This window comes from Brassica napus, chromosome C2, assembly GCF_020379485.1.
Source record: "Brassica napus cultivar Da-Ae chromosome C2, Da-Ae, whole genome shotgun sequence".
Classification (NCBI taxonomy): Eukaryota; Viridiplantae; Streptophyta; class Magnoliopsida; order Brassicales; family Brassicaceae; genus Brassica; species Brassica napus.
In genome coordinates, this window is record NC_063445.1 from 19,727,471 (window position 1) to 19,748,485 (window position 21,015).

At 28.9% G+C, this 21,015-nt stretch overlaps 3 protein-coding genes across 4 annotated transcripts; 2 read left to right on the forward strand and 1 right to left on the reverse strand.

Moving 5' to 3' along the window:
* Positions 1-734: 734 nt before the first annotated feature.
* LOC111202581 (putative defensin-like protein 184) lies at positions 735-1,323 on the reverse strand. Its single transcript, XM_022695419.2, has 2 exons — positions 1,169-1,323; positions 735-1,032 (listed from the first exon to the last, which is right to left on the reverse strand). The coding sequence occupies exons 1-2, from the start codon at positions 1,230-1,232 to the stop codon at positions 863-865; spliced, it is 234 nt and encodes a 77-aa protein (XP_022551140.1). The 5' UTR covers positions 1,233-1,323; the 3' UTR covers positions 735-862.
* A 2,454-nt stretch (positions 1,324-3,777) lies between these two features.
* Positions 3,778-6,030, forward strand: LOC106435229 (carbamoyl-phosphate synthase small chain, chloroplastic). The gene is made up of 9 exons (XM_013876097.3): positions 3,778-3,994; positions 4,079-4,211; positions 4,302-4,390; positions 4,469-4,529; positions 4,616-4,683; positions 4,763-5,001; positions 5,078-5,425; positions 5,525-5,690; positions 5,815-6,030. The coding sequence occupies exons 1-9, from the start codon at positions 3,874-3,876 to the stop codon at positions 5,862-5,864; spliced, it is 1,275 nt and encodes a 424-aa protein (XP_013731551.2). The 5' UTR covers positions 3,778-3,873; the 3' UTR covers positions 5,865-6,030.
* Positions 6,031-17,683: 11,653 nt separating this feature from the next.
* Positions 17,684-19,625, forward strand: LOC106435221 (myb family transcription factor PHL8). 2 transcript variants are annotated; one of them, XM_013876087.3, is made up of 6 exons: positions 17,684-18,031; positions 18,130-18,206; positions 18,309-18,357; positions 18,494-18,593; positions 18,689-18,758; positions 18,840-19,625. In XM_013876087.3, the coding sequence occupies exons 1-6, from the start codon at positions 17,887-17,889 to the stop codon at positions 19,404-19,406; spliced, it is 1,008 nt and encodes a 335-aa protein (XP_013731541.1). In that variant the 5' UTR covers positions 17,684-17,886; the 3' UTR covers positions 19,407-19,625. The 2 variants fall into 2 exon arrangements, with proteins under 2 accessions (XP_013731541.1, XP_013731542.1); XM_013876088.3 differs by having other exon boundaries at positions 17,685-18,031; positions 18,497-18,593.
* Positions 19,626-21,015: the final 1,390 nt, after the last annotated feature.

The window sequence follows — 21,015 nt, forward strand, 5'->3', positions numbered from 1 at the left end:
TTGTTTGTTTTATAACCGGATATGTATCTTGATGGCCATTATACATATCAATTCCCTAAATCATTTTTGCTTGATTTTTATCAATCCCCTAAACTCTAAGCAATAATCGGCTGAACCCCTAAATCCAAATCCGGCCATGATTTTTTTTCCGGCCATGACCTTTTCCGGCCACAATCTTTTCAGCCATAATCTTTCAGTTAAACCCAAAGATATCAAAACTTAAATCCTAATCAATGCATATCTTTGACCATTGATGTTTTATATTGTAACTGATCAAAATTTAAAACTTTTATGATTATTTTAAATGCATATCTTTGACTAGGTAGTATTTATCAAAATATTATAACATATAGTCTTGATTTAAATAGTTATGACATAGGCTAAAATAAATACTAATTAAGTTGAAATCATTTGATCACATAGTTGTTTGTCAAAATTTATCTAAATCTATATATAGTGGTGTAAGCAATAAGAAATATACAACACATTCTCACAAATTTTCTTTCAAATCTTAACAAAAATAAAAATAATAATAATGTTCAAAAAATATAAAATCAGTAATAACAATATTATTTTTTCTCTGGTTTGATTTGGCTTAAAAGCTTGATATAATTCATACAGTTATTTCTCAAGCAGATTCGATTTTCCAGATAATACGTTGAATTAGTACACTAAACAATTAGGATTGAAGATTGTGGAAGAGTAAGTAGATCAAATTAAACGACAAGAGACTATAGACAAACACATCATAGATTTCACCTTTTAGATATATTTATTCTTTGAATCACATAAGATTTAACAGATAAAAAGTTTACATATTATCATATAAGACAAATCATTATTTGCTGTACGTATAGAGATATTAGCAAGGATAATAGCAATTACACTGGGGAGGAACTATAGGAGCAACGATATCATCACACCTTCCAATTCCTTTGTATTCAGCCGTGCACTTATCTCTACATTTTTTTTCTCCTTCACACGTCCACGTTTGAAAACAATCCTTTGCTTCTCCTACCATTTTCTTGTTTCCTATTAATTATAATCATACAAAAGTATAACAAAAACAAACATTTACATTTACGTTTACAAAATTCTCAGTTAACTTAAGTATACAACAAAGTTTTTGTTCGTAGAGAAATTTTCTAAACAAATAATAAAAATTCACCTGAAGAAGAAATGATGAAAACGACCATGAGTACGAAGAGAACAGAAGAGAAAGAGATCTTCATTTTTTGGAATTGAGATGATTGAAGAGAATAGGTTTTAACTGATGATCTATCTTTCGGATTGCCTTATATTTATAGGCAAATATAACGCAAATGTGTAATTTTTAGTGAAAGTAATATTTAATTCATAGGTAAAGTAAAGATGTAAGTCCTAGTCAAAGTCAAGACATATATATTCTTATAGTAATGTCTTACATAATTAGTAATTTTATATTTATTTCTTATTACCAAATTAAATAAATTATCTCTTGAATAATTTTGTTAGAAATATTAAATAAAAATCATTGATGGCATTCCAATCTTTATGATATTTTAGTCAAACTAAATATACATATATATATTCTTACATTATTTCCTGGTCAAAGTAAATATACATATAATGTGTTTCCTATTTGAGTACTTTTTTATTTCTTAACATCACATATAATAATTTTCATGAACAATTTTGTCTACACACATTAAAAACACGCATAGATTAAATTTCAATCTTTAATATCCTCTTTTTATTATTTGAGATGCATTATTAACAATAAATCTTACCCTCATGTGTGAATAACAAGTTTGCCATTGCATATGTGTGATTGCTAGAATCCACCTCACATCTTTTATTAAATAGCTTTCTATTATCTAAACTAATTACGTGTTATGTCATTGCCAAATAATATTAGAAAGGGATTATAGTATATGTTTTATTTTATGCATCTTTCTTTTTTCCACCGTGTGTCGACCGTTTCATATATGGCATATTAGAATTGTACTTTCGATTTTCGTCATTACCTAATCCGAAATATAGGTTTAACCAGAAAGGAATTATATGTATGCTGTATTATTGTATATAAGTGATTCTTTATTATAAGTTAGCATAATATTTGTATTTTTTTCTAAATTTTCCCAACGATATATGTATATGTGTTATGTGCGTGATTTATTAAATGACTGGAATATCGTATGGGTCCAATAAATTTGGAATGATATAAAAAAGATTAGCATGCGCAAGAAATCATATCACCATATATTATTCTCATCATGCATAGTATTTAGTCTTATGGGTATAATAGGACATTACACGTTGGTAATTTTTATATGAAAAAATTTCCTACAAACATATATCGTTTTTGAACATATAACATGTTCTTTTCTAAATTATCGTTTATATAATTTTACAGTGTAAGAATTAATTGTAATGAAAACTGTGACTGATGGTACAAAAAATTCAAAACAAATAAGAACATAGTAAATTCAATCCCTTAACTGAAGCACCAAACTTTATAAATAATGAAATCTTCATAAATGTTAATACACAAATAAATACAGATGAAAATTTTAAATTTGCGAATTTATCGGAAATAACGCCATTCATGTCTTGATTAAGCTATATTTTTCTATTGGAATACACTAATATTTTCTGTAGTTGAGTGTTATTTTGATTATGGGATGTCGAATTATTTCTCTCCAAAATTTAGAGAAATATATTCGCAAGTTTTTTTGATATTAAGAAATCTTCATAAATGTGATTATCGCAGATTGTTTTGCAATGATCTATGTTTTTATGAGCATGATTTAAAGGGATATATGAGAGTAACCAAAGATTTGAAATGTTTATGGTCATATAGCTAAAGATGTATACTTTCCAAATATTTAAATAATTAGACGATCAATTAGGGATTTTTAGGAATAATTTGTGGCGTTAGAATATTCATTTCACGTAAATCTTACCTCACCTAAATCTTATCATTCGTTTGACTATATGTATCTTACTAAGCTATTCCTACAATGGTATCACAACCTAAACATTTCAAAAGTAGCATCGAAAATGAGTGGCCTGAATTTTATTCCTGCTTTGAAGCCAAAGAAATCTATGTGGAAAATTAAAGTGAAAATCATAAGACTTTAGAAGCAATACTCGGCTTCCAATGGAAAGACCATATAAATGGTTTTCGTTGATGCAAATGTAAGTTGTCCTTAGTATGGAAATTGGTTAAAGCTTTCATAAGTTCTTTTCCGTATCTGATGCTTTGATTTTTTTTTTCCAGAGAGATAAAAATCTTAGAGTAAGTTTCATAATGGGCAGTTTTTATAATTTAAGTTAATATGTATCTTTACTTTTTAATACATATTTATTGAAAATTATAATTTATTTTAGTCGATTCACTCCGCGCAAAGGGCGGATCACCACCTAGTCTTAAACATTAAAAACCTTGTAAAAAATAATTATGATAAGCTAAAGAAGTTATATATGGTCAAGCCATACACAAACTTTAGGAGCTGCGATTAGGGTTTAAATCAATTCTACTACACTAAATATGTGTTAGATATAAAATCATATTTTGGATCTATTTACATGTTTGAAGAGTGAAATGTACCTTCAATTAATCTGAGAGCATGGAATACCGTACGTTGTTAGAAAAAAAAAACTAGAAAAGAAAAGAAAACTGCGTACTGAGGATATTCCTAATCTCTGGCACACTAATATCAATCAAATTTGGTTCAAACCGGAAACATGGCGGTTTAGAATTCGTCAAGATAACCGGTTTCGTGCGAAATTGAACCGGGTTTAAGAACATTACCCAAAAATGACCAAAACCCTCAGACCTCTGTGCGTCTGTGTCAGTTGAGTGGTTGTCGAGAGTGAGAGAACACAACCATGGCGGCTACGACGACTCTGGGCTTTGTTCTACCGACTGGTTTATCTCGCCGTGGCGGTGGCTTCAGGGTTTCACTGATCCGATGCTCCGCTTCTCCTCTCACTAACTCCACCGCCTCTGGTAAGCCTTTTTTTCTCGTCTAAAAATAGGATAAAGCTTTCGACTTTATTTGTGAAAATGAAGCAAAACCCCCTTTCCTCGTAGGCCTTGTGGAGAAGCCTTGGGATTCGTATAACGCTAGGCTTGTGTTAGAAGACGGCTCCATCTGGCCGGCTAAGTCATTTGGTGCTCCTGGAACCCGTGTTGCTGAATTGGTCTTTAACACCTCCTTGACAGGGTGAGACTTGTTTTGTTTTGTTTTGTTTTTAATCCGAACTTACTTTGCATTCTTTTTTTGACTGGAGTTTTGAATGAGTCTTTGAAAAAGGTATCAAGAGATTCTGACTGATCCTAGTTATGCCGGGCAATTTGTGTTAATGACAAACCCACAGATTGGTAACACCGGTGTGAATCTCGGTATGTTCAGAAACTTTGTGAGAGTTGTGCAAGTTTTGTCTTGTACTTATCTTGTTGTTGTTGTTACATTTGTTATAGATGATGAAGAGTCTGAGCAATGCTTTCTTGCTGGTTTGGTCATAAGAAGTCTAAGCATCAGGTTAGTGTTCATTCTCATATCAACCAATGGACCTTTTTGTCTTCTCTTTATCCTCCATTTCTGAACTTCCTAGCCTTATGTTTCAGTACCTCAAACTGGAGATGTACTAAGACACTTGCTGACTATCTAACCGAAAGGAACCTCATGGGAGTTTGTAAGTTCCTTGTGTTTACTGTTTAGATTCTTCATGTTATAGCAGTGGTGTTGAAAACATCTTGGGGATGTTTGTTTAGATGATCTTGACACTCGAGCGATAACACGTCGGTTAAGAGAAGAAGGTAGTCTTAACGGTGTGCTGAGCACAGAACAAACCAAAACAGACGAAGAGCTTCTGCAAATGTCCCGTTCGTGGGATATTGTAGGTATTGATCTGATAAGTGATGTTTCATGCAAATCTCCCTACGAGTGGGTCGACAAAACAGACCCTGAGTGGGATTTCAACTCGAATTCACGCGACGGGGAAACATACAGAGTGAGTATTACTTCTCTCTAATTCTTCTCTTAATGATACTATCAACCAACTTCTTACTCTCTATTTTCTCTGAAAGGTTATTGCTTATGACTTTGGCATCAAGCATAACATCCTGAGACGGCTATCCTCCTACGGATGTCAAATCACGGTTGTTCCGTCGACGTTTCCAGCTTCTGAGGCGCTTAAAATGAATCCAGACGGGATTCTGTTCAGCAACGGTCCTGGAGACCCTTCTGCTGTGCCATATGCTGTTGAGACGGTTAAAGAGCTTCTTGGTAAAGCTCCTGTGTATGGTATCTGTATGGGTCATCAGTTGCTTGGCCAAGCTTTGGGTGGTAAGACCTTCAAGATGAAGTTTGGTCATCATGGTGGAAACCACCCGGTTCGTAATAACAGAACTGGCCAGGTGGAGATCAGTGCTCAGGTACTTTAACTTGAATATCTGATAATATGATTGTTCTAGGAATATTGTTTACAACTTGATTGGTGTATCATATTGTCTTTTTCTGTAATTTTTTGGCAGAACCATAACTATGCGGTTGACCCGGCGTCACTACCTGGAGGCGTGGAAGTGACACATGTGAATCTCAATGATGGAAGCTGTGCGGGTCTATCTTACCCGGTGATGAATGTCATGTCTCTCCAGTACCATCCTGAAGCCTCCCCTGGACCTCACGACTCTGATAACGGTAACTTCCCTTTCTTTTGTATCCCAAACTCTAGTGAAAGTCACTTGTTGAAAAACCAAAGGGAAGAAGTAGTAATATGTTTTTTTTTTTTTTTTTTTTTTTTTTTTTTTTTTTGTGATTGCAGCATTTAAAGGGTTCATAGAGCTTATGAAGAGTTCGAAACAGAGCTCCTGATCATGGGAAGTAAAACAAGTCTTTTGCTTTTTGTACTATTTGCTTCGCACTTGCATTAAACACCAGTTGTTTTGTTTGTGACAATGGAGTGAAACTATTGTTCTAGCTGTGACTGTGTTAAGGAACCAACATGAGACCGAATAAATAACTAGATTTTTTTGTAAAAGTTAAAAAAAAAAAAAGAATGGAGGTGTTCTCACCTGCTCAGTCGAGGCGAGATAGTTTCTCTCTTAGCATAGGTATATGGTGAGCCAACATTGCTAACTGTAAGTTTAGAAAAGGTTTGTGGCCTTTGTATTAATTGGTGATAAAATAATTATGTATTTGGTGTGAGAAATTCAGATTGAAATTAGAAAATGATACTCCTAGTTTTTCTATAACAATCAAACAATTTCCAAATGATTTTCTTTTGTGAATTAAAATTATTATATGATCCATACTTATCAATTCATCTTGCACAATAAAAAAATTATTTTATTTTATTATGAAAAAATAACAAGAAATTTATTACATATGAAAATCCTACAATAATTTAATAAGAATTTATTGCGTAGATAATGTCATTATTATTAGGACAATTTGCCAAATGGCTTAGTTTGCAAAGGAAATTAAGTGTATTTTGCAAACTAAAGGTCTGATTGGTAATGGCTGTAACTTTAAAATTTTTGCTGTAGAAAAAAATATGTAGATTTTTTGCTGTAGCTTTAGATTTTAGTGCTGTAGAATTTTATGGAAAGCACTAAAAATTTGCTTTAGATATTTGACTCTGCAGAGCACTTGTACAGCTGTAGGTTATTTCAAGAGCTGTGGTTTCAAAAAAAAATTTAAAGTTTGATTGCTCTGAATTTGATGCTGTAGAAATAAATAAGTGTATGACATTGTTTTTGACATAATTAAGCAAGTAACAATTATGCTTCTATTGATCCGGTTTTAACCTTATCTCTTATAAGTAGTAGGTGGAGGAAAAATCAGAAATGTATTAGATGACGTAGATAAAGTAAAGTATGACTAATATTTACATATGAAAAAATATAAGTAAGCCACATTATATTCATAATAGCCGCATACGGTTTACATTCTTGGGTTTGAAAGTTCATAGGTGTATTATTCCATTTTGACGAAATAGTATAGGACACCAGCCTAACATCTAACCCCTACAGATTAGACCCTCACATATCAGATAAATAGTATACCCAAACCCCTAGTTATTAAAACTAAACTCTAATCAATAAAATATAAACCCAAATATAATTAAATGTTTTGCCTATATTTTTTTTAATGTATCAGCTATAGTATGGACCATAAATTTTAAACATTATATACCCACTTAGATACTACAACCCAAGACAAATTTCTAATTACTAAATTGTTCCAGAAACAACCAGGAATGCATATTCTTTTGGTTTGAAAGGTTGTGCGTGTTCTATTCCATATTATTGAAATAATATAGGATCTCAACTTGACCTCTAACCCCTACATAGTATACCGTCCCACAACCACTAAATCCTACACCCAAACCCCTAATTAGTAAATCTAAACCCTAATCGGTAAACTATAAACCCAAATATAACATATATATAACTGTTGAAATAGTATAGGAGCTCAATCTAACCTTTAACCCTTACATAGTAAACTCTCCCACAACCACTAAATACTACACCCAAATTTCTAATTAGTAAATCTAAACTCTAATCAGTAAACTATAAACCCAAATATAACTTATGATTATTATTCCATTCGACATCACATTGTGTTTTATGTTATTTGATGGTATAATAAATTCTATTCCATTTACATTAACTATATTATTTCTCTTTACAAATCATATACACACCAATAAAACTCATATACATACCGATACAAAACTCATATCAATAAAACATGGAACAACAACCAACACATAAAATTTGTAAACTATAGTTGCAAACAAGATTGAATCTTCTTTTTCAACCATCGAATAATGAAATATAACATGATAACTAGTACATTATATATTAATAAACATGGTCGAATTTGAAAGGAAGACAATCTATTCCATTTCATAAAATAGTATAGAAATACATCTTTTGTTCATCTCCTTCCTCTTCTTTGTTGCACGCTATTCTACAATCATGTATTCAAGTCTCTTTCCTCAACTTTGTTTTCCTATTCGCCATATCTAATCTCACATACAACAGAAAATGGATGCACAGAGCCGCAATACTATCGTCGTAACTTTAGATTTCAGAATCGGCGAATTCTTTGACTCTCTTCTTCGAAAGAGTCCTCATAATTCGCATGCTCTTCCAAAATCCGTTGACGGATTTATTTGAAAGTTTCGTAATCGTTGAAGAAGGAAAAAAAATTGTTACGCTTCCTCAGTTATTATATGTTACAAACTTAATACATTGAAAAGTTTGTGACATGCAAATAGCCACGTCCATTTATTCAAATAAATAATATCTAATATATATTTAATTTTGTTTTACACGTTGTCCCAGTTGATTAAAAGAACAAAACTGCATTATTACATATTATACAACACGTATCGGTCGAAATTAGGACAAATGGTCAGTGAGTGAATTATAATTTTTTTTTGCGCTGCCGGATGCAAATTCCGTTATTATAACAGGTATACATATAAATTTTCCTTGGATTTTTTGTCAAGTGACACATGAATGATGTCACTTTTGTTCAAACAAAGGAATTACGGTTCTAAAATATTTTAGTAGATGTACTTTTGTGGGCATTTGGATCTGTGCATTACAAGCACATTCGAGTGAAATTGGGCCCGTTAAAGCTAAAAGAGAATAATAATCGATGAGGCATCTCTCTTTCAGACTGCTTTCGATCCAATTTCAACATTATTCAAGAATCTCCTTTTGTTCTCTTCTTTAATAGCTTTCATCATTTATAGTTTATCACATTTTATCTCATTACAATGGATGAAAACTATGTTATCTTTCATCAATGAAGTCTACTGTATAAAACTTACGACTAGCATCTAAGTCATATATTTTCATTTTTCTCTTCTTTACTTCTTTATACATATGAAAATAAATGTTCAACTTCAACTTAAAAACTAGATGCTATGTTATCGACCTTGTCGCTGTCATTCTTGAAAGGCATGTAGCTCTTGATAATATACAGCACGTAACTGCGTCATGTGATATGATGTATAAAAGCTTGATTCCATTTTAACTTAATTGGTTTAGACAGCGGTTTTCAACAAGTTACTAGAGAATATGTTTCTTTTGGCATCAGAGAAAAGTATATTAAATAGGTAGTTAAAGAGAAAGTGTTATGATCATTATCCTCTATTGGCTTTGCTGATCTTCTTTGCTTGTTTTTCAAACATTCGGGCCACACATATTAATATATGATCACCTCTCTCTCATTCATATGCATTTATGCATGCATGTTTGTGTATGAAGTTGGATTGAATGATTATTAATATTCCTTCTGTAAGAAGTGAACAAATGAAAGATGTCTACTTAAACAGAAACTCGTAGTAGGAGTAGGAGAAGATGCTTCTCCACGACATCAAGCTACCTCATTGGGTCCCCCGTTTTTCCTCTCATAGTTTTCTCCATACTTATATCTATTCATTTTTTCACAAATGATTTGTATAATAACAAATCTATCACTGTTATTGAAAATGAAAACATTCCTTATATAGGGTCGATAAGCCTTTAATTTCTTCAAGCAGTTATGATAACAACAATGGTTTACTAGGTGTATTGTCCGTACTTGCAAGCATAATATTTTAACAAATATTGATAATTAGATGCATTAATAATTTAAACACCATTTTCACGTGTCTGAAATATTTAATGATAAATTGAACATCATGACAAAAAATCATAATAGAAATACTTTTTATTGCGTAAAATAAATTTTGAAACATTCATGCATTTAAAAAATTTAATAATAAATTAAATATTATTTTTTTATATATGGCAATTTTTCATCATAAAATAAATAACTTTTGTAGCGAAAATAAAATTTAAAACATTCATGTATATACAAATATAACATCTATTATGTCCACACGTATGTGTAACGGGAATTAGACCCTAAACTAAAAAAACATATCTTTCAAATCTATACTACAAGTGAGGTAAATATAAATTTACCTAAACACAAAACATAAGAACACCTCCAACCAAAAAGGTCTAAGTATAGAGTATCATAATAATATACAACTAAAAAAATACTACAGTAAGAAAGGTGTCAGATACAACTTCTCATTTTACAACCTTTGAGATCCTTTTTTAGAAACTCAATAGACAATTGTCAAGCTATAGATCACTTGTTTTTTAAAGTTTGAAATTTAACTCATTAATAAAATCAACATTATATAATTCTATTTTGTGGTTTGGATATTCAATATGAAATTCTGATCATATTGAAGTTGCTCTAAGTTTTGCAGATTATTAATTCTAAAAGGGTATATAATATAATATAGTTTATTTTATGTATATATATATGCGATTTAGTTTTTGTGTCATGTGAATGTATGTAAAGTTAGGTTTAGTAAGATGATAATGTGTATCTATTATACGTAAGTATGTATTTATCAAAAGAGTGACTAACGTTTCATGTTATCAAAAAATATATTCAGAGATTTATTTTTCTGTCAATTTTAAATATTAATTATGATGGAACATATTTTCTTGAATATTACAATATACATTATTTTTAGATAATGATAATTATGGGAATTAATGACTATTCTCTTTAGTTTATGACTAATTATAACATCATTTATAGAATCAGCTTCATTATAGATGGAAGAAAAACTTTACTACCATAGTTGTTTAGAAATGCGTAGATAAAACAAGTACCCTCGTTGACCAAAAAAAAAAAGTACCCTCTAAGTTGCTTTGCATGCCATGATTCAGAGAAACTACTTATCAAAAGTGACATTAAATAAATGATCATCTGTAAAACTTTCATATGTTTGGTAGAATATTTTTAAAACAAAGTAAAAAAAAAACGTAAATAATATTACGTATATCTTTTTCAAAAAAAAAATAATAATAATATTACGTATATAATAGTATGTAGATCATATATAAATATCACGTTGTTAGTATACTATTTTTAAATTATAATGAATAAAAGGTGATTATAAATTAAGTATAGTTATAGTAATTATATTTAATTATATATCCATATTATTATTTGAAAACATAATAAATAAGCAAAATTACATAAAATCATGAAAAATATGACAAATCAGCAAAATTACTTCTCAAATAATAATATAGATTTATTAATTCATTTTTATTTTATATCTATTTTTGGAGTATATGGAATTAACATTAATTTTAGTGCATATAAGATATTAACATTTAAATTATTGCATAAATTGATTAAACAAGTTACTGCATAAATTGATTATATTATCTGTGTGTATATATCAAAAAGGGTAAATCTACTATACGGAATGAAGAATTAAAATGTATATTCAGAAAGAAAACAGGGATAATTAAGAGAATAATCATTAGATTTTGATTCTAAAGACTAAAGTCCAAAAAACTAAAGCTCGATCAGATTCAGCTTTTACCGACAGTTTTTTCTTATTTGTTTTATTAAAGAAATGAAATTTTGGAACATTTCAAAAAAAAAAGGGAATATTCTTAAAGCTAGCTAAGAAATTTTAATGGAATGTATATATTTTTAAGAAAGCTATATATATATATATATATATATCTTGTTTGTACAACACGACATGCTTGGAGAAAAGATTTATGCGGAGGAGAAATCATTTATTTATATTTCTCTAAAAAAATAACTTTAATTTCTTGTATAATTATGGTTTAGAAAAGGAGAAAAATAAGTTGAACAACTAAAAACACGATATACGAGAGTTGTAAGTTTCTGATAAAGTCCAATATAAGTACTTGTAGTTTTGAGTGGCTAAGACTATTAGTGTCGTATTGTGTATTGTGGCAGCAATACACATAACACCAAAAGCATGTATGTGTACGAAAAAAGAATCTTAACTTTTTTTCACAAGGCTTGTATCTTTCAAAATAATTTAAGACATCTTTAATGATTCAATGATTGAATATAATTTACCGCATTGATAAACGATGATGTTATAATTTAAAATAAATTCCTTCAGTAAATTAGTACATTTTATTAAGTTTACACACTTACAAAACTAATTGTGCTAAATTTCAAGCTTTTAATGATGCGATTTTAGGGTATGTGATAAAAATATACAATCATACACTTAGAGGTTGATTGTTTTCAGTTTCTAGATTAGTTTTTGGTTTTTATTTTCAAAAACCATTTTCTATCCAATCAAGTTTTGATTAAAACTAATTTTGCAAAAAACTAGTTTTATAACAATCAAGATTTTAACAAAAAAACTTTCCTATAAAGTGTACGATTACTTTTCATATATACTTTTTCTTATTTTTAAAAATATCAATATAAAATATTTTAGTATAAGGTAATTTAAAAAATAGTAATTAAAAACATGTTAATGTACTTTTATGTTTTAAACAAGAATCACAATTTTTGATCAATTTTAATAGTAACTTCTAAATATTTTATTGCTATTTCGTTGTATTATTTTAAAGTAATATATTAGTTTTTTCAAAAAACTAAAAAATATGATAAAACAAAAAACCAAATAGCAATAAACAATAACTAAAGATTATAAAACATAAAATTATATTAACACATTATATTATATCAACTTGAAAAAGAAACTCATTCAAGTTTTATAATTGAAAATAATTGATATAATAAATATTATAAATATTTTCCATATTTTTATATTTTAATATTGCATAATTTATACATATTTTACAATATGTAATTTAGTATAATATGAGTTTCTTACATATATAATAATTAAAACATAATAATATATCTTGTATTTTTAAATAATAATCATTAAATTTTGATAAAATTTTAATAGTAACTTTAAAAAAAATTATTTGTATTTTTGTTGTATTATTTTAAAATAATGTATTACTTGCTTTTTTGAAAAACTTAAAAATTACAGTAAAACTAAAAACCAAAATCAAAATCTAAAAACCAAAAACCAAAACAAAAAGCTAAAAATAAAAAAACCATAAACTAAAAACTAAAACCAAAATCTAAAAACCAAAAAAAAAATATATTAAAAACTAAAAATCTTATTTAGGCTCCATTGCAGTTTGCAAAAGCTTTTAGTTTATAGAATAAAGTTCTTGTCTGACAAAAATCTGATTATCAAAAAAATAATCAATGTTTTGATTATGGAGAAATATCAAATAACACACATCAAGCATGCACTAAAACTAGACACTATTTTTCCTTTCTAAATATTGGATCCAATTGGTAAACATCGTTTAATCGTGGTAAAAATAGTTAAGCTGCAAAAAAATAAATTAATTAAGCTGCAGAAAAATAGAAAAATTACGAAATGGCAGAATACATATTATATTAATTAAAATATTTTATATGATATTTAATTTAGGACAATTCTCTCAGATAGCTTATTTTTAAGTTTTTATCACAAAAGAACCATCAAAGAGGAAAATAACCAAAATATGTTTCATTAAAGAGACAAAAGACACTTCTATCATTTTCTTTATAGATATATAAATATAAATAAATAATTAAAAAATAAATAAGAATAAAAAAATATATAGTTCTGAATTATATGTTTTCAAATTTGAAATTTCTATAATTCTTTTTCTGTTTTCTTTTTGAAATTCGAAAATGCCTTTTGAAACTATTTTTAAAAAATTATTTCTAAATTTCTCATTAAAAAAAAAATTAAACCTCACCCACTAACTGTAAACTCTAAGTCTAGATTAGTTAACTCTATAGGTATAAGTGTATATTTACCCTTTAATGAAATATATTTTGGTCAATTTCTTCCGTAGTGACTCTTTTTGTGAAAATAAACTAAAAAGCTATCCTAGTAAATTTTTATTTACTTTATTATAAGAAAAAACAAACACCAATAATTAAACAAATAATTACAAAATGTGAAAATAACTAAAATTTTATTAAAAATACTTTACTTCTTATTATAAATATTTAGTTTATTTTTCAATACATGTTTAATAATAGATTGACATCTTATGATATTATAAAAAAAATTATAATATAATTTTATTTACAACATAACTATTTATCATTAAAACGTATTACCATTTATTTAAAATTTAAAAATGATATTATCATATAATTTAATACTGTGAAAGAGTTGATTTTGTAAATAATTGTCAGCAAAATATGAACTTGCGTTTTTGCATTTTTTTTTCCACAATTTTTGTTGATTGGTAAAAAACTTTTGAAATCGCATTTAAAATGTCATTCCACCGTTTTGTAACCAATCAAGGTCATTGCTTTTAAATAAAACATTGTGTGTGGTGTGTGTTTAAGTCACTGATACTATAGTTCTGGTGGGTAATACATTTTGATTTTCTTTTCTTTTTATTAATTTTGAGGTATCACAGATTTATAGGAATGGTCACACTAATTTTAAGTGGATTCGTGGCCTAGGAATAAACTTTCGGGATAATTTGCAAAATACCCTATTTAGGATTTGAAATTTGATAATTGCATTTTCTATTTTAACTTTTGAAAAATACACTTCTTTAATTATGAATTGACCTTTTTACCCAAGATATAATTCGAAATTAATATATAAATAGAAATTAATAAAATAATATCATTAAAATTAGATAAATATGTGTGTTGAGATAAATATGTTATTTTACCATTTAAATTTTACAATAACAAAGATAAACATGTGAATTATGACTTGTTTTGACTTTATCATGATGTTTATACAGATTTTACTTTATTTTATTTTCTTCAACTTACATAAGCAAGTCATGTTGTTAAAAAAGAAAAGCAAGTCATGTTTGTCTCTACAAAATTTTCATCTTCTCTACTGGAGCCAAGTAAGTTCTAGCTAATATGATGTATTCGGATATGTGTTTTTATTTTATTTTGAATATGAAAAAGAATTGCACTGATTATTATTCATCGGTTTGTTCTTTTTTTTTCACGTGTCATGAAAATCCAATAAATCTGTTTGAGCCAATGATTTGATTCGTGTATCTTACAAATTTTTTAATTTATGTTGTTTATATAGAGATGGAGTACAAGATTCAAAAAGGAAGTAATGGAAAAAGAAAGGCAGAGGAAGAACAAACACATACCAACAGTTTAAAGTCACATAAAACATATGGTGTTGCTTGCATTGAAGTCTTATCGAAAGATTACTTTCATGTGTATATGAAAGAGTTGGAAGAAATTCTGAACAGTGGATTCACAAATAATTCCCTATCTCTAACGATTTTCTTTTAAAATAATTTTTTTAAAAATTGTTTAATTGGAATTGATAATTAATAAGATTGGGCAATTTGGTAAATTTATATATAGATAAGTGTATTTTTCAAAAAACTTAAACAAGAGTGTATTTTTCAAATTATATTCTTATTGAAGTGCATTTATCCAAATTTTCCCTAAACTTTTTCTCTAGATATTCAAATGAGACATAAAACATGATTTCATATCTGCATAGTCGTACATGTTTAGTTTCGTGAAGTTATTTCGAATCCAAATCTCCTCGAAGTCCACCTGCACACCTAAACTACCCCATGTAGTTTATATTTTGATATATTCTCACATAATACATAAATAATATGCTGAATTAATACATATTTTAATAAACTTGCAAGAAATTGCAGAGAACACCTGATAGATTCCTCATATCGTGTTGGGGTGCCATCTTTCTACCTCCTATCTTGTTGTGGACATTTATGGACCATGCGTATATATATATATATATTTTTTTTGTAACTGACCATGCGTATATATTGCTATGTTTATTTTATTTCTTTTGGGAGTCAAGAACATGCATTGAGTTACTGTTTTCACTAAAAATGTTTCTTATATTAATCCAATAATTTATACGAAATCTGACTGGATTCACTATATAAAGAAGACAATAAGGCAGAGCAAAGGATTTTTCTCTTTAAAGTTATATTGAGATTAGATTCCCTCACATTTACATACAACCAAGAGAATCTGCCAATCACCCCATGTCCCATCCTTTCTTTCCTTCAAAAAGATATATACTTATATGCGCTTAATTATAGAGCTTTACAAGAACATATAAAATTTTCAAACGGCTAAATATATATATATATAGATACATAAACAATATTTTGTATAGAAGTGAATACATATTAATAAATATCCATTGTGAATCCGTTACCTGATTCATATTCACTTAATAAAAATTACTTATCGGATACCATGTATCATTATTTTTAAATTATATATGAGACGTACCAATAATGTACCCTTATACGTATCATATTTCTTATAGAGTTTTTTTTTTCTTTTTGAAAAAACACAAAATAGAGTTAGTAACATGTCAGAAACTCGATAAGCAGATCAATATTTCTTAAAGAGTTTATCTTCTGAATTTTATAATCATGGTTTTTAATTGTATATATGTTTCTCAATTCTGATAATTAAACCGTTCCATCCTTTATTTTGTTGTAGATGCAGGTAGATGGAGCTAGATCTTTTGTGTATCAAAAGCTTGATTTGGAAATAAGATTCTTTCTGAGAAAAAAAACCAAAATTTTCAAAGTACAAATTGTTTAGAGCTTTAATGATGAAAATAAGAAGAAGAAAAATTCAACAATTGGTATAACATTTGACGACAAAAAAACTAGCCAACAAAAAAGAGATTCAAACTATACAAGCGTATATATTTTTCTATCACGTAACTAAAATACAAGTAACTCATGATCATGAGTACAAAGATGCATGGTAGCTTAGAAAATATGTAAACTTACGACATGCGTACATATAGTTTTGGTACCATGCACATAGGAAGTTCATTTTTTCACCATCGTCGGCTATATAAATAAATAAATATATATATATATATATATATATTTTAATAAATATATTATTGCTCCGTTTTGAAATGAATAAGGTGTATGAACGGACTTGGAAAAAAAAAGGTTTATGAACGGACATATATTGTATATATACAAGTAGGGCAACATTACCGAAGAGCAAGCCAAGATAGAGATGAGACACAACACAACAAACCTTACACTTTATTCTTTATCACTCTTTTTAGGAGAAATTCTTGTATTTAGACACCCTTAATTATAAAATGCATCACTATCTATCCTGGAGTATTAATTAATGCAATTCGTCTGATAGCCATAGCTTATCACTACATAAAATTCATAGATTATAGAAAACCTTTAAGATATTAACTACACTATAAATCTCGAATTATCAGCAAAAGACAATATATATAAAATATAAATTCTAACAATTGATCACCCATCAAATGCTTAAGAAAATGTTACAAGGCTACAACTTTTACGAATCGTGCGAAACCTATAGATGTCGATATTTATAAAGCCACACCTAATCATATATAATAAAACAAAAACTCATTTACACACAAGAAGAAAAACAAGAGAGGAAAGTAAAAGTAGGACCATGTTGAGAATAGAATATATAACGGCAATAAAAATTGCAAGCACAGAAAAAATAGGTATGCACATACGATATGTGTCCATTAAGATAGATCGATGTCCATACAACCAAAAGCGAAGTGTACACAATCTCTTTTTGGTCTGATCTTATTGCCTAATAGATCGAAGAGAAAATAACACGACATTATAAAGGGCAATGTATACTAAAAAGTGGTGTGAAATCGGGAAATGATCGAAGAAAGACAATTAATAATGAAAATTTTAAATAAAGAAAAAATGAAAGGAAAGAGGATAGGGTCAAGAGAGCATATATTCCCTTCTCCAACAGAACCCCACTCATGTTTCCAGATATGGAGTGAGAGAAGAAAGAAAAAGAATAGCATCAACCACTCCAGAGATTTGTATATAAATCCTCCATATCTTTGCCAACAAACCCAACAATCTTTGAAAACAAATAACCCTTTCGTTTTTTATTTATATATCTTGGGTGGTTGTTCTTAATTGTAAACTCTAGAGAGATATTTGTATGTGTTTATATATTAATGGAGAGCAACACTAATAATGGTAATAATCACAAGGCAAAGGTGAGTCTCGTGTTGTCAACAGATGCTAAGCCCAGACTGAAATGGACTTGTGAGCTTCATCACAGATTCATCGAAGCCGTTAATCAACTCGGTGGACCTAACAGTATATATTTGTGTTTTTTTTTCTTTATTCTGAGTCTTTTTTTATTAACTATATTTCTTGATGACTTTTTTCCGTTTGTTCTGTTTTGTGTGTTGCAGAAGCAACACCTAAGGGTTTGATGAAGGCTATGGAGATCCCTGGGCTTACCTTGTATCATCTCAAGAGCCATTTACAGGTAATTAATGTTCATCAGAATCTTTGATTGGATCAGTGGTTTTAGTTTTTTGATTTTTAAAGATCAAATTTTGATGATTTTATATTGATCATCTTTCGACAGAAATATCGGCTAGGGAAGAGCCTAAAATTCGATGATAACAAGCTAGAAGGTATAAGAATCTTTTTCTTTTCCATTTATTATAACATTGATCATGATTCTTGAATTTAAACTATGATCTGACCTAATAGGGTTAATGATTCTGTAGATATTATTTCTTCTTATTGATGATTTACTTCTTGGTCCAGCAGTTTCCTCAGCTTCAGAAACCCAAGAAGCTGAGAGTAAAAACGATTCTGGAGATTTTAGAGGCAATGTCAACCAAGAAAACAACGATCCAGCTAACGAGTAATTAATGATCAGATCATCATAACAGTAATATCTTCCATAGGTAGATTATTTCAATAAACTGAAAATTAATTGATTGGTTTATTTTGAAGCAGAGGCTTGAAAATCACGGAGGCTCTACAACTGCAGATGGAAGTTCAGAAGAAACTTCATGAACAAATCGAGGTAATAAACATCAATAAAACCTCCTAATTAAGCCAGAACAAATAAGTATCTCTTTGGGGTCTTAAAATGATTTGGTTTCAGGTTCAGAGGCATTTGCAAGTGAAGATTGAGGCACAAGGAAAGTATTTACAGTCAGTTTTAATGAAAGCTCAACAAACTCTCGCTGGCTACACATCTGCCAGTCTTGGCATGGACTTTGCTAGAAGCGAGCTCTCTAGATTAGCTTCAATGATGAATCCGAGTTCTTCCTTCTCAGAGCTAACGCAAGTGGAAGATTACGAAGAAGAAGGATTCTTGTGGTGCAAGAAAACAGAAAACAGAGGAATTAGACAGCCAAGACGTTCAGTTGAGAGCTCGCTGACATCTTCAGAGAGCTCAGAGACAAAACTGAATAATAATAACGAAGAGAGGAAATCGATGGAGCTTCCATTGATGGAGATCAAATCAGAAGTGATGACGGCGAAGAAGACTAAGAGAAGCTTAAATGACGTCCTTTGCGTGGAACATCAGCCTCTAAAGAAAAGAGATTTTGGAGTTGACGATGATGATGAGCAGCACTTGAGGTTGAGTTTGAATAGTTACAAGAAAGACATGGGGACGTGTCCAAACATGGACTTGGGTTTAAGTGGAAAAAAAACATTAATATAAATATTTTAAGAAAATCCAATATACAAATATGCGTAGATTTCCATAGATAATATAAATTCAGGGCGAAGAACGCATGGGAATATTCTACATGAGTCAACATGATTTATAATATAGAAAAAAATGTGTGATATGTGTGTACAAATTAGGTGGGGAGGCTTGTGGATGTGGTAAAGGCGGGAACTTTTTATGATCAATGAAAGAAGCAAAATGATTAGAGTAGAGTGAGCTTTTATTATTATGTCCCGACCATGATAAGCATGTTGGCTTCTCAGTGGTTATTTTATGACAAGACAAACCATATTTACTTGAGGTCTCAAAAATAAATTCGAATACCTTACTTAGTTATAAATGTTTTAAGTTTTCTTCGGAAACCCCATGTAAAGGTGGTAATACTTAGGGATGAGACGTTTATCCGAGATCCGGATTCGATCCGAGATTCGATCCGGATCCGATCCGAAAATCCAGATATCCGGAGGGGCCGAATCCGGATCCGGATAGTAAAATGTTGGATCCGTCAAAGCCGGATCCGGATCCGGATACCTTAATTTTTTAGTCCGGATATCTGGATCCGTAAGTTTTATTAATAACTATTTCAAAAATAGTAATATATATATATAAAAATTAATTAATTTAATATATTTTTATTTTTATAATAGTATATATAAATTTTATGTAAATTTTGTAATATTATATATAGAAATAATTAAAAACATTATATATATTTTTTAAAATTATTTTTATATTTTTTATATATTAATATTATTTTTTATTTATTTTAAGGATCCAAATCCGGATCCGGATATCCGCCAGATATTACAATTTTTAGAAGGATATCCGACACCCGGATATCTGAGAACCCCGGATCCGGATAAGGATAGTAAAATTATGGATCCACCGGATAAGGATCCGGATCCGGATATCTTAAAATTACCCGGATATCCGATTCGTCTCAGGCCTAGTAATACTAGTTATGAATCTTTTGTAACATAGAGGAAGCGAGTCACGTGTTCATGAAAACGAGGCTTATCACTTTGTTAAATAACATTTTTTATTTTGCAAAATTTGTGGAAATTAAAATATATTTTTTCTTTTGTTTTAAATAGTACTAGATATCGATCCGCGCAACCGCGCGAATTTTTGTTTTCATTTATTTTTATATAAATATTTTGTTTTCAATTCTAAATTGGTATATATTATAATATATGTGTCTATCAATTTTTAAAACATAATAAGTTTACGGTATTATTTTTTCACTGAATAGATTGTTTTAAATTTTCACATGTATTTATCTTCTTCTATATATATATTTTTGGATTATTATTTCATTATTAAAATCGTAACTATATATATAAAGATTAGTAAAATATTGTTTTATTGTCATATTCAAAGATATTGTAACATTTCACAAATTTAGAAAAAAATTAAAAAAATTAAACTTTTCGCTTCATAGATTTATATTATCGAGTAAATAATTAAACATTTAGTTTTTGTTTAATTTGTTTAATAAATTATATAGTTTAAAATTTGTTTTCATTGGTTTATGGTAGTAAAGATTAATCATTGTTAGATAATATGATTTTTGTTATTTAAAAAAAAATATTTATAATTT